General features: G+C 32.2%; 2 protein-coding genes across 2 annotated transcripts; both read left to right on the top strand.

The window, feature by feature from the left end:
- Nucleotides 1-1,482: 1,482 nt before the first annotated feature.
- On the top strand, nt 1,483-2,725 carry LOC123914532. The gene is made up of 3 exons (XM_045965735.1): nt 1,483-1,572; nt 2,071-2,291; nt 2,428-2,725. Exons 1-3 carry the CDS (start codon nt 1,483-1,485, stop codon nt 2,666-2,668), a joined length of 552 nt encoding a protein of 183 aa, XP_045821691.1. The 3' UTR covers nt 2,669-2,725.
- Nucleotides 2,726-4,210: 1,485 nt separating this feature from the next.
- Nucleotides 4,211-12,637, top strand: LOC123914523 (protein arginine N-methyltransferase 1.5-like). Its single transcript, XM_045965728.1, has 23 exons — nt 4,211-4,576; nt 4,818-4,944; nt 5,324-5,433; nt 6,058-6,147; nt 6,244-6,306; nt 6,651-6,730; nt 6,815-6,890; nt 6,984-7,073; nt 7,455-7,506; nt 7,667-7,758; nt 7,845-7,880; nt 8,125-8,193; nt 8,600-8,668; nt 8,772-8,825; nt 8,904-8,978; nt 9,767-9,859; nt 9,944-10,047; nt 10,737-10,785; nt 10,866-10,952; nt 11,193-11,298; nt 12,031-12,118; nt 12,200-12,293; nt 12,391-12,637. The coding sequence occupies exons 1-23, from the start codon at nt 4,439-4,441 to the stop codon at nt 12,472-12,474; spliced, it is 1,926 nt and encodes a 641-aa protein (XP_045821684.1). The 5' UTR covers nt 4,211-4,438; the 3' UTR covers nt 12,475-12,637.
- The last annotated feature ends 825 nt before the right edge of the window (nt 12,638-13,462 follow it).

Raw genomic sequence — 13,462 nt, 5'->3', positions numbered from 1 at the left:
TATATATTTTGAAATAAAAGATTATGTTTGGCTATTTTGTTCCCTGCTAGTGCAGTGGCGTGTGTGTGCTCGTTTGCCTTTAATCCGGATATCTCTTGTGTCCGGATTATGACTTAATAATATATTTAGTAGTTTGGCGTGTGGGTCATTGTATTCGCCTAGTTGTTTAGGCTTGTATTTTCTTTTATATATCATCTTCTTTGATACTTCATGTACGATTGTTGAGGTTGATTAATAAAATTTTATAAATTAAAAATAAAAAAATTAGTAGTTTTAAAAAAAGTAAGAAATAAGATACTACGGTACATATATCATGAATATTTAAGCTTCATTGGTACTATGAAAACATGATATTAGATATACTATTGTCCATTTGGAAATCCAAATTATAGCAATCCTTCCTTTTATGTACATTAATGTGAGATTTAAACAATTCAACCATCTATTTTTAATATGCCCAATTAATTAGAACAAACAGATTGAGACTTGAAAGCAAGATTAACAAGTTGAAATTAAGATTCAATCTAAAGAATGTGCCAAACTTTTTGTAAGCTGATTCAATGACTATCATAACACCTGTCAATTATATTCAACATGAAGGAAAGTGGATATAACCAAGGTCACCACTGATTTAAAATTGGACGGATAAGATTAATTAATGTGTCATGCATTTATCGTGCAAAATTTTAATTCAAATTTTACGTGTTTGAGAGGTAGGTTTTGTTTTGTAAAAAATAATAAATGATGTATAAACTAATTGATAGTGAATAAACTTATAAATGATACAACGGTACCTCTTTTCCTCCTTCAGCATTGCTCGAATACACAATTTATCTATCTTCTTCATGTTATTTTTGTAAATTTCTCAAATCCAACACTCTTCTTACAATTGCTTTGTATCTATTTATAAATATAAATGTTGTTTTTATTATATATAGAAGTGACTGAGCTGGAATAACTTAATAAAAATAATAATTTGTGTGTAATGTCCCACATCCTATTCTAAAATTTATCTCAAAGTAGGTCAATGGCCTAATCTGTAGGGACATCTTGAGTTGCACGGGGTAAAAAAAATCCTAATTACAATGGTAAGAAAGAAAGAATGGTCGATTGGTCGAGATCATACATGTTTTTGAGAGTTTTTGGCGAAAATATTTGGCGTCACCGTGGAACTGTGATAAAACTCATCTTCTTCGATGAATTACAGAGACCAACAATAGATGCTATTTAATATGACAAAGAAGCATTACAAACACCGTGACAGTGACTATCATTTTTTTCTAAAAATATAATAAAAAATCACAAATTTAGTGTTTGGCGGAAAACACGGGTGATGTTTAATTAGTGTAATAATTCTTGTGTACATAAATAAATTAGTGTAAAAAAAAATTAGTGTAATTATTCCGTCATTTCTGTTCAACTAAATTGATTATCAATCATCTTATATTTCAGAGAGCTTGCAGATCTATTAATGCAGCCATAATGGCCGTCACGGTGAAACATATGGCTTCGATTGTATCGGCGTTCGGGGTCGCATCTTTCATTTTGGGGGTTATTGCAGAAAACAAGAAGGTAACAAACACAAGAATGTGAAATAGAATCTCATAACTAATACTACAATGGAAATATATTTTAAAGGATGAGATATTTATTTTAAAGTTGTTATGTTTTTGCTTGCTCAACTTAATATCAAAAAATGAAAATTTCTCCCATGTTTATAGTAGTTGAGAAAAAATTATATTTATATATGAATGTACCCAAAACAATACATATATTTCTCCCATGTTATGCAGTGGAGAAAATTTCACGCATTTGAATTAGTTATATGACCATCAGGTCAAGATTGCATACGTTTGCAACCCTGATCAGATGGTCATATCATCAAATGTATGATCACGCATTTGATTTTGACGTAGTCGCTTATTACACATCAATGACGCACTATAATTTTTTGAAGCATGTTATTGATTTCTATTACATGTTTTTCTACATGTTGATCCCATACATTGATTATCCTAATATATGCATTGATGTGTATACACATAGATGTTTATTTTTTTGTTGTTGAAGCCCGCAGCTGGAACACCGGTACCTAGTAACGATGGTGTATCGATCACGTGCCAGTACCCATCTGATCCAACTGTTGTGTTGGGGTTTCTTTCTGTAATTTTTCTTATTGCATCCACCATGACTGGGTATATGTCTTTGAATTACCCTTACAAAGGAAAGGCTATTCCACAAGGAGCTCTGTCAAAACACACTACTTTCACGGTATTCTTCAATATTGCATTGTAAGTAGTTTCTTCACTCTCTTTTCTTCAATTTTTTATATTTACTTTAATTTATTTATCTACAAAATGGTATTTACTTTAAGTATCTATATTTTCATTTTCTTATGTATTATGTGGAATGGTTTATTTACTTTAGGTTTACTACTGGATTTGCTGGAATGTTCTTATTATGGCCAACAATCACCGAACAAATTCAGTTGAAACACAACGTGCATCGCGATATCAACTACGCATGCCCTACAGCTAAAACTGGTCTCCTTGGTGGTGGTGCCTTTTTATCTCTTGATTCATCTCTGTTTTGGTTGGTTGCACTTATGCTAGCTGATAATGCTCGTGAGGATTATTTTGAAGAGCAAGAAGAAAATAAGGGTGAATAAGGGTGAAAATAGGGGTGCTGAGTAGCAATTCTGTGAAATATGATTGTAAATATGTTTTAAATAGTTATTCTTCAGCCCGACACAAGGGTAAGTCCATCAAAGTTTTTTTCTTAAGCTCTGTCTAGAGACGGAGCTCAGAGTTAAGAGCAATAGTATTAAAAGAAATTTCACAATTAATATTTTAGCAACGTCATTATATTAATAGGCTTGACCTAGAGAGGGTTCACGGGTTTAGACCTCCACGTTTGTAGGGCCATCCTTGATTGTTTGGAACTATGGATTTCGTGAAGTGGATCTTATGTAGATTATGAAGTGATTGCAAACAACTTGAGACACACCTTGATCGTGAAGCTAATTTTTGTACAGATACACTAACGAAGTAGTTTCTCCGGAATCTAATGAACAACGATTACTTAGAATCAGCTTGCGAATTTGTGACACCTCACGTTGTTTTGATGATTAATGAGTTTTGTCCTACTTTGATTTTTTTAATAATTTTGTTGAATTGATGGAGTTAGCTATCCCTAGGATGATTATTATGTAACTTTTTTTTTTATTTTTATTGTACTTCGACTCACTTTTATCTAAAATAATATTGAATATATCTATAAAATTTAGTGGTTACACACAAAACACACGTTAATTATATTACCAATTTTTTAAATGTGAGTAAAATATGAATAGAGTTTTATAAATATGGAGGGGGAGTACTTGTCTTAAATGTAAGGAGGTCAAATATAGAATCAAGACTCTTTTTATTATTTATTTATTTATTTATTTATTCATTATTTTGACAAATACTTATTTATTTGTTATTAGTTCCGCCTCTAATTATAAGACTTTTCTGTTTTTTTTTTTATATGTTAGTATATTTTATAGTTAGTTATTCTAACATAGATTTAGTTACCCCAAATAAATTTCTTTTACTAAAAATTAATACAAATAAAAAGGACAAACAATTATTATTTGATGGATAATTTGTTTCTTCTTGTTTTTTTTCGGCAAATAAAAAAAACTTCTAATTTTTTTTATATACGTAAGATAATTACACTTGAGTGAAAAACTATGTAAGATAATTACACTTGAATAATGAAAGACAAATGGTTAATAAATAAAGTTAATCAAGACATTGAACTCAAGTGGTTAATAAATTCATCTAAATCCAGACGAATCCGAATTCAATTTCTAGTGAGAACAATTTTTAATCAGTCTTTATCTATTTCGTGATTGAACTCTAAATTACCGGCTCTTCTCTCGAAAATCAAAGGTTGGATACCCAATTTTTTTTTTTAACAAATCAAGTCTTAAGTCAACCATGACTTAGGTCCGTTTGGATTAGCTTATTTTTTGGTTTATTCAAATAGTTTATGGAAATAAATAAATTTTTATGTATTATTATAAGTTAGTTTATAATACAACAACTTATAAAAATACAATTTTTATTAGTGAAAACTTATAAAATAACATAAAATTTATAAGCTGAAAAATAAACTAATTCAAACGGACCCTTAAAATGAGTAAATTCCGCTTTTAGAAGATTCTGGAATCTGAGCCGGAATGAAAAGCGCGCGTAACACTAACACCAATTGAAGTCTGTTTTTTTTTTTTTTTTTGATAAGCACCAATTGAAGTCTGTAGTTTGTTGTAACCGTAACAGAACGACGGTTAGTTAGTTTACAAAAGCGCGCGCTTGAAAAACCAAAACAGTTAGTTCATAGTGTTTCTTTCAATTCTCTTTCTTTTTCCTTTCTTCACACATTGCAAGTGAAAATGCCTCTCGAATCTCGTGAAGGAGATACTAGCAAAGCTCGTTTGTGTGGTGTTGAGATTGGGTTCAGCTACACCATTACAGATTCTATTCGTTTCAATATCGATCAAGGACCCTTCGATTTCATTCTTGTTCCTCTGGTACCTTTTCTTCATTTTCAATAACAGATTTAGGTTTTACTTTCTTATACTAGATTTATGCACTTTACATTTCAATCTCAGAGTTTAATTTGAAAACTAGTTAGGTTTTGCTCTTGAATCTTGAGTTGTTAATGTTAAGACTATAGGACTGAGACATTTAATTGGGGATTTTTATTTTTATTTTTCTTTGATTATATATGTTTCAAAAAGGACTGAATTATATGAAACTGGAAAATTTCAGATGTATCCTGGTTTTGTTCCAACAGAGGATAATGATCCTAATTCTCGGATTTTGGATCATCGGCTTCTGCCATATGCTGGCTCAGACTTTAACGTTTCTTGCAATCGATGGAATAAGCTTGCATATGGTATGAATTACTCTTTTTGTTTTCTTTCTAATTTTTGTTATGAAGTTCAAAATTTTCTTCTTTTTAAATTGTTACTCCTTTGATAGTTTCATTCAGTGAATCAGTACTATTTTATTTTAATATTTGGTGTTATTCATCCAGTATTAACATGTTTGATTGTATTTCATGAAAATCAACTTAAGTGGAAGTGAAAAATGTGTAATTTTTGTGTTGGGTTGATGATTGAAATAGGCTATAAACTTAATTTTAAGATAGATGTTTACAAACATGAATCATATCTTGTTCTTTATTTTTTATATTTCTCTGTCTTGTCAATATCTCCTTTTTTTTGGATGACAGATCTTGACAGCTTCTGATATGATTTATTGCATTTATTCAGGAAAAATTAGTCCGTGGTTAGACTTGGATTCAGAAGATGAAACTACTAGGATGGATGCTGAAATCATTCTTAAGAAACAAATAGAATGGGCCTCTTATCTCTCTATTAAGGTGTGTCATGACGGAACCAATCTGTAGTAAATTTCATATTTGTATTTCTGTCCTTGGTTTCAAATATTTATTGGTTGAGTTTGAAACCACTGCTTATTTTGCTGGAGTCATGAATGCTTGATTTTAAAATACCAAATGATAGGGAACTGCTAAAGTTTTGTGAATACATATTCTTTCACTTTAACTCCAGCTGATTTAGCCGCATCAAATACATATTGAACTTTAAAGATCAATGTGTTCAAGGGAACCAACCACACTGTTTTACTTCAGCTTCTCTTTGGTATTTTGACACTGTAGTTTGGGTACATATATTGTTGTTGTAGACTTTGCCACCGCTAGGGTATTTTGATCGAATTAGAAGATTCTGTTTGGTTGTATGCATGAAGTTGCTTCTTGTTTGTAAGACCTAAAGTAAACTTTGAGGGAGACTGTTTTGCTTTAAGCTAGAGCACTTTTTTGTATATCAAGAAGGCTTTAAGTTGGGTTTTTTTATTAACGAGAGACCTATATTATTTTTAGATAATTATTCATTACTAACTAATTTCATTTGAGGTCTAAAGTCATTACTTTATTAGCCTAAGCCTTGATCCGGCCATGTGTCCTACTTTTTTCATTGTTCTGCAGGCTTGTGTTCTTCCAACTCCTAAAGGAAATTGTTGTGCTAACTATGCTAGGTGTGTGAATCAAATATTACAAGGCCCAAATAACATGAAGGTGACACTTTAAGTTAAAGTTTTGTGACTGATTTCTTGTCCTCCACCATGTCATTTCAACACTTATACTTCTTATATCTGTTACTTTGCAATGAAGTTGCTGGTTAGGTTTCCATTTGGGATGTCTGATGATGACTACAGTCCAGGATCCAATGATTTGGTGAGTAAGAGTGCTAAAATGAAGCGATGAAGTTCTTGTTACTAATTCTGCTAATTTTTTTATCTTTTCTTTTCTGTTCGATCATGCTATCCTTCATGGTTGCACATTAACATTTATTCTCAAAAAGGGATTTGTAAAGTCAAAGCTATTGAATAGTGTGTTTTTGAGCTGATATTCAGCAAGACATGACACTGAAGATTCATATGTGTTCACCTGTGTCTATTCTGTTGATTTTCATCTGAGTATCAAATTGTTGACTGCCCGGAAGATTTAAGCGATTGCCAGACATGAAACTTTATTATCTCTAGTTTATTTCCAACCAATTCTCTAATCCTAATTTCTAGGTTGATTCATGGAAAACTTGGAATTCCTTCCGTCTGCTTTGTGATTATCATAATCAATTGATGGTCGTCCTTGATATCATGTGAGTAAGTGTTTTATGAGTGAGTGCTTTGGACTTGTATTCCTCAAATATCCTCACTCAAATTTTTCAATAATGTGTCATCAGGAGAGTACTGCCTCCAGAGAATTCACAGAAACGCTGGTATGGAGAGCCTGTCACTGCTGCTATATTAGATTCAGATGTAAGGAAATATTTTGATTTGTATGTCCAATATCAAGGATACTGCAGTTGGTTCTTGTCTAATTAGTAATGATTTTGATTGAATTTATGCTAGATGTTTTTAACTAAGACCCGTGGTAATACTTTGTACCTTCCAAAGCGTCATCAGAAGTTGATTGCTGATTTCTTTGACCATGATATACGGGTAAACATCCCAATTCTTTAAATCTTAAGACTTAAGACCTTATTATATTAATATTGAGCCGATAATAAGTGACTTAGGTTAGTAATTAATAAGTTATATGATGTAGTGATGTTGTTTGAAGAAAAAGATTTCACAAACTCTGAAATATGCTGATCACTATTCATCTCTTTCTCTACTCCCCTCCCCCTCTCTCGTTTTCATAAAAATAAGGTCTGAATGAAAAATGCAAACACAATTTCCCACAGTCATTCAATTTCACAGAATGCAATCCCTATATTTAGCATTTCATTTATCCTTTGTCTTTTATGAGCTAGAATAAGATTTAGATAAACTCAATTAGCTTTACATTCTTTTTTTTCCCTTTTTCAAACATGTATTTAGATCATTATATCTGGATTAAAAGTTCTTAATGAAGCTCAATTCACCACTGAAGGTAAGCTCCTATTCTTGTTATATTCTTTTTTCTTGTAAATTCAGAATACAATTCTTTAAATTGTAATACCTAGTATATGGCACTGAAATTTCACAGATAGTTTTAACCATCAGATTTTGATATTTTCTCTTGTTTTGTTTTATTTGTAAATCCATTTTAGGTTCAAAACCACATCCTTTGCTGCCATATCGGGACCAAGTTAGTAATATATACAAACAAATGGTCCCTCCTTCTGAGCAAGAGCGTCTTGAGGTATGTATCTTCACACTTCTCAAATAGAAAGGAATAACATTATCTGCTATTATCTTCCTCTTGACCCTTTCAATGTCTTATGCCAGTTTGGTATGAGGGACTTCTTGCAGCTACCTCTACGAGTACGTATTCTGTGTCCTGCAAAAAGGCACTTTTAAATCTCCTCTTCTAAGTCACCATGCAAAAAGGCACTTTTAATATCAAGTTTGGTATGAAGTCCTTCATACCAAACTTGATACAAAAGTTAATGTTTCATAGCATCCATTGACAAGAATTTTTTTATTGCATATTCTCGCATGTCCTAGCTTCGTGCACATCTTAGAATTTAGTATATTACTGATTTGAAATTTTACAATTCATATGCAGCCTTTGAGGAATTATACACAGGCGAAAAGCTATGACACTTGGGAGAAAGATAAAGTGAAATATATTAATGTATGGCAATATCCATCATCATTTCTCTATCTTCGTCATTTGTTTGTATGTTTTGTCTAACCCACAAACACATTTATGAAACTGTTACCATTTCCAAGTTGATTTGTATGAATACCTAGGTTAACTGGATGTAACTCTATATTGGGAAATTGAGGTGCTTGTAGTGCTTGTTGAAACATTGGACCTGCATTTTTATGTACTCACTTGCGTGGATGTAACCTGTGTACAATGGGTCTGTTTTTTCATATTTTGGGGGTGATTTTTTTAATTTATGTATGCTTTGTACATGATATTCTTATCTCGCAGCTAGTGGATTAGAAACATGTTCTGGGTAAAAACTATGTGAAAAAGGCTGTGGCCCTTCTGTGTGCACTTGCAATCTAATCAGTTGCTTTCTTTATGCTAGTACGAGATAGCAATTTGTAAAGCATTGCGGGATAGGGTTTCTAATGAAAAGGCGTCTGAGATAGCCACGGTAAAATGTTTCTTGCATTTTGTTTTTTAGCTCATGATAATATGTACCGCTTCAGATGTTGTGTAGTTCTGAAAGTTATTGTGTTGCTCTTGTGGCATGAAAGGTATTGGTGGTGGTTGGTGCAGGGCGTGGACCTCTTGTGCGTTCATCGGTACAGGTGGGATTTTATATCAGAATATGTGGCAATTGTTGATTTGGGTGATATATCCTATTCTTTTGGAATGATATTTTTCAGGCAGCTAAAAGAGCTGGGCGGAAGCTAAAAGTTTATGCGGTGGAAAAGAATCCACAAGCAGCCATTGCACTTGATGTTAGTTGTTCTATCATTTATGGTTATTCCATCTCCTTGAACTTATATGCCAATATAATGAAGAGAGATATATATTACAGAAGTAGCCAAATTCAATTTATTTGTAGCCTAATCTTCATTTTGTTTATAAAAAGTAAGTAGGTGTGTAATCTTACAAGTTAGGTCTTTAAGGGTTAACAAGGTTTTTTTTATCACTATACAATTGGAATATTTTGATTTTAGTCCCCGTAAAAAATTTAATTATTCTTATCCCTATATTTAACAAAACATAGTGTGTTTTGTCCTTGTTAGGGACATAAGCACACAGCTTTTGTATTCTCTATGGATTAAAAATGAATGATTTATTTGTAGGGACAAAAATAAAATTTTATAAGGGCCAAAAATATATTTAATCCATTTCTTAATATGTACACGTGTAGTACCGTCAAAAAAATATGTACACGTGTAGTTGCACATGTATGTATATATTTATGCATGGTTGCTAGCTAGTAAGTTAGGCATTACTGCTAGTGTATTGAGTTCTATTCTAGAACTTTAATCCAGAAGAAAATTTAGTTTTTGTATTTAAGTTTGACCAATGTAACATTTTCAGTGGAATATTTTTTATGATAGGGTAGTCCATAATCACTGAATAGAACTACTGGCACTTTTTTGACGTTATATTTAGCTTTTGTTCTTGAAAGTAGGGGGTAGATGTTATTTTATCGTTTACGTTTTTACATTGCTAATGTAAGCTTCCAATCTTTTGAATAATCACCGGCTTGACCATTTTTTATTTGTTGGAACAGGAACTGATTAGGACAAACAACTGGTCTAGTTTTGTTTACATAGTCTCAAGTGATGTGCGTGACTGGAAGGCCCCTGAAAGAGCTGACATATTGGTAATTCGTATAATCATACTTAATACTTAGTCACATGTTTAAAGTTTTCTTTAAGCTGTCTGATTGCTGTTATCTTGATTTTAGGTTAGTGATTTGTTAGGTTCTTTTGGTGACAATGAGCTGTCTCCTGAAAGCCTTGATGGCGCCCAGAGGTTCCTAAAGAAAGATGGAATTTCAATACCATCTTCGTATGTAAATTCTTTTCATTTCACAAGTTTTATATTTATGTTTGTTAACAGGTTTTCTAATTTTTGCATGGTCTTTTCTTTTATCTTTTAGTATAAATAAAGACTAACTTCTGATAGGTTCGCCTTAATTTAATATGAATGACTAGTGAATTTGAGTCACATGGTTTTGAGAGTATAATACATACAATTTTCTGAATATTAGCTCACCGATGCATTTTGGAAAGGGGTTTGATCCTCTAAGAATGTAATATCCCCAAATATGTATAAGTGATTTATAGGAGTAATACATTTATGCCCGCTCTATGATTGAATGCATTTCGTATACAATTATTAGCTTAATAGTTTTGGTAGATGTTTGAGTTAAATTTATCTGGTATAGTTCTGTTTGTAGTCAGTGAAAGCCTGAAAGGAAAAAAGAAAGTGCTTGAATTTTAGATAAAATGGAGTTCTATTATTAAAAAAGACTAGATAGATCGTCATAATACTTACCGAAAAATGATGAAATCACGCCAACAGTAGAATTATGCTTTCATTTTTATTAGTTTTGATTTTATTTCTTTTTCAAAAAGTAAGATATCGCCTCCATGTATTCATACCCATTCGTGCTTTTAAGTTTTCATACTGTTTAACTCCATTGCTCGCATAGTCACATGTATATTTGAGGCTTTGATTATTTGAATAATTTACAGGTACACAAGTTTCCTCCAACCATTGACAGCTTCAAAGTTATATAAAGATGTAAATTTCTAGTTCTCCCTCTATCAAATTTACGTTGTAAATTCAGTACGTTTAACAGGCTTTTATTGGTTAAACTTCAGGCTAAGGAAATAAAAGAAATTTTACATTCAGAATCTGCTTGTGTTGTGAATATGTACAATGTGGACCGGCTTGCACCATCTCAGGAGGTGAGGAACTTCCCATTCAGTTTGCTATCCTTGATTTTCCTTTTCATATTTCTTTGTTATTATCACAATTTTTTCCCATTTGACCAGAATTAGGTATCTTTATCTAAGATCCTATATAACTTCAGTATTGCTGTTTGACAATGCTTTTTTAGTAGTATTTCTGTTAGATTTAAATAGCTTCAGAATGTTGTGATCAACTAGCTTCTGCTGATTCTGTTCGGCTTTGATTAATTTTTTTAGGTTTTTACCTTTACTCATCCAAAGTCCTTTGTTGGAGAAAGCAATCAGCGGTATCAGAAGTTGTGTTTCATGATACCTAATGACACTGGGTCAGCAATGGTTCATGGTATGTAGGGTCTTTCTACTCCTATTGAGTGAATAAGTCTTCATAAAAATGATAAATTATAGTCTATTTTTTTACTCTTAATATCATGCCATTTCTGAGGTCCAATATTTTCTTATATATGGCCACTCTGCACACCTAAAGGTTGTTGATGATCTCAGTGAAGCAGAAGTTGTATATACTGATGTTGTCCTTGTTTGAGATGTATGAAGACCTTGGGGTCTATTTGTTTCATGGGAAAGTGGAAACTTTAAAATATCACAATCTCAGTGTTTTAATTTGGATATAAAGGATAAAGGGGGAAGGTAAATGATGATGCACGCATATACCTTTAAGATATAGGTATTTTATGGGTGTTTCAAACTGGAAATAACATAAAAAAGTACACGAGAATGGAAATATTTTTGAAGTGTTTTGTTTCCTTGAAATGAATCTTTTGATTAACCTTTTTTAATGTTGTGTAAGTAGAATGCCTTTGCTGTTGTCTGTCCAATTAGATTTCAGATGAGTAGGCATCTGATGTGTAAAAGTAACATACTGGATTGTTTGGGACCCGGGCATTCACATATCTTAGTTTCAGGATGCCAGTAATATACAAACTTCCAAATTATATCTATCAAATTCTCTATGCTGTGTTATAGTGCAAGTCATTTGTATAATTAGCTACTTGTGTGAAAATATCATCTGGTAAACCATGTTTGTTATTTTGATACTGATCTTTTGTGCACTTTGTAGGATTTGCTGGATATTTTAATGCGACACTTTATAAGGATGTGTTTCTTAGAACTGAACCGTCAACTGCGACGCCAAAGTTGAAAACTTGGTATTGATCATTGTTACCCTCTTTAGTGATTTACTCGTCTGGGATAAAAGAAGAAATTTAAATTTTGGGGTTTTTTCGCAGGTTTCCCATGTTTTTTCCATTAAGGACTCCAATTTGTGTGGAGAGTGGCTCTCGCCTTGAAGTTCATTTCTGGCGCTGTGTTGGTTATAGAAAGGTTGATTATGTGCCATATCATTTCCTGCATTATCTTCATAGATTTATTTTTCTTTTCATTTCATATTATTGATTTGGATATTGAAAATCTGAAACAGGTTTGGTATGAGTGGTGTGTTACATCTCCTTCTTCATCTCCAATTCACAATTGTAATGGTCGCTCATGCTGGATGGATCTTTAATAGAATGCAAATGATGTCTGAAAAACTACACCATACAGTCCTCATACTGATATTTTGTGAAATAGTATTTCAGTAGTTACCATTTACAAAATCATTTTTGGAAGTCATTTCAGTATTTCAGTAGATCATTAATATGAAATCATTTTTGGAAGTCTTTACAAAATGATGTTGAGATGATTTCTCTGTTTAGTATAAGATTCTTAGAATTGTGATTTTGAGACATGCAAATGGCATTTTCAATCAGGCGGTCAAAACTTTGAAATTTAAAGACTGATTAGCGGCTCGCGCGAGGTCTATCTGGATCTTGTGCAGTCTATATGGTCTTAATCAGACGGTTTAAAATTTAAACACTAAAACTTTACGTTTTATAAAATCAAAACATATGTTTATTATATATCATCCGAACAAGATCGGACGGTAAAAAACGTGTGACGGCACGACTGCATGCAGTCAGTGATTGCATTGGATCTGAGTTATTGAACCTCACATTGTAACTTAGGAACATAACTACTTATGTTGCTTATATTGACATTCATGACACAAGATTTATTTTACCATAATGTCTGAAACTTGGAGGATATGTATTCTACAATCCCCACAACTATCAATTTCGAAATATGTCAATGTCAACATTTTTCCACCTGCGATGAAAAAATTTAGGACTACTTTACACAAGAAGATAATTTGGGAGAATAGATCTTCTTATATATGTGACATGAAAATCAGTCTCCACAATTATGCGCAGATGATACCTAATTTACACAAAAATAAAATAAAAAGTTTACTGTACCATTGATTGGTCAATAGGAGAGATACAAAGGGCATGGACATTGATACTAATGAAACACTTGAGAAGATCAGATTTTTAATTCAAAGTACTGCTATTTTTATCTAAGACGTTATATCACTCCAATAATCCTGAATCCAAATAACATCAAAAGGAATTGCAAATTTAGCTAAACGATGAGTCATAACATTAGCATCACGC

Source organism: Trifolium pratense, linkage group LG1 (genome assembly GCF_020283565.1).
Source record: "Trifolium pratense cultivar HEN17-A07 linkage group LG1, ARS_RC_1.1, whole genome shotgun sequence".
NCBI classification, from domain to species: domain Eukaryota; kingdom Viridiplantae; phylum Streptophyta; class Magnoliopsida; order Fabales; family Fabaceae; genus Trifolium; species Trifolium pratense.
This window is presented reverse-complemented; position numbering and strand designations above follow the sequence as displayed.

Excerpts from the sequence above, each read along its gene's own strand:
- LOC123914532 (XM_045965735.1), top strand. The coding sequence starts at position 1,483 with ATGGCCGTCACGGTGAAACATATGGCTTCGATTGTATCGGCGTTCGGG. Across the intron at positions 1,573-2,070 it reads TTATTGCAGAAAACAAGAAG|CCCGCAGCTGGAACACCGGT; the intron begins GTAACAAACACA and ends TTGTTGTTGAAG. Across the intron at positions 2,292-2,427 it reads GTATTCTTCAATATTGCATT|GTTTACTACTGGATTTGCTG; the intron begins GTAAGTAGTTTC and ends TATTTACTTTAG.
- LOC123914523 (XM_045965728.1), top strand. The coding sequence starts at position 4,439 with ATGCCTCTCGAATCTCGTGAAGGAGATACTAGCAAAGCTCGTTTGTGT. Across the intron at positions 6,307-6,650 it reads GTCCAGGATCCAATGATTTG|GTTGATTCATGGAAAACTTG; the intron begins GTGAGTAAGAGT and ends CCTAATTTCTAG. Across the intron at positions 8,669-8,771 it reads AGGCGTCTGAGATAGCCACG|GTATTGGTGGTGGTTGGTGC; the intron begins GTAAAATGTTTC and ends GTGGCATGAAAG.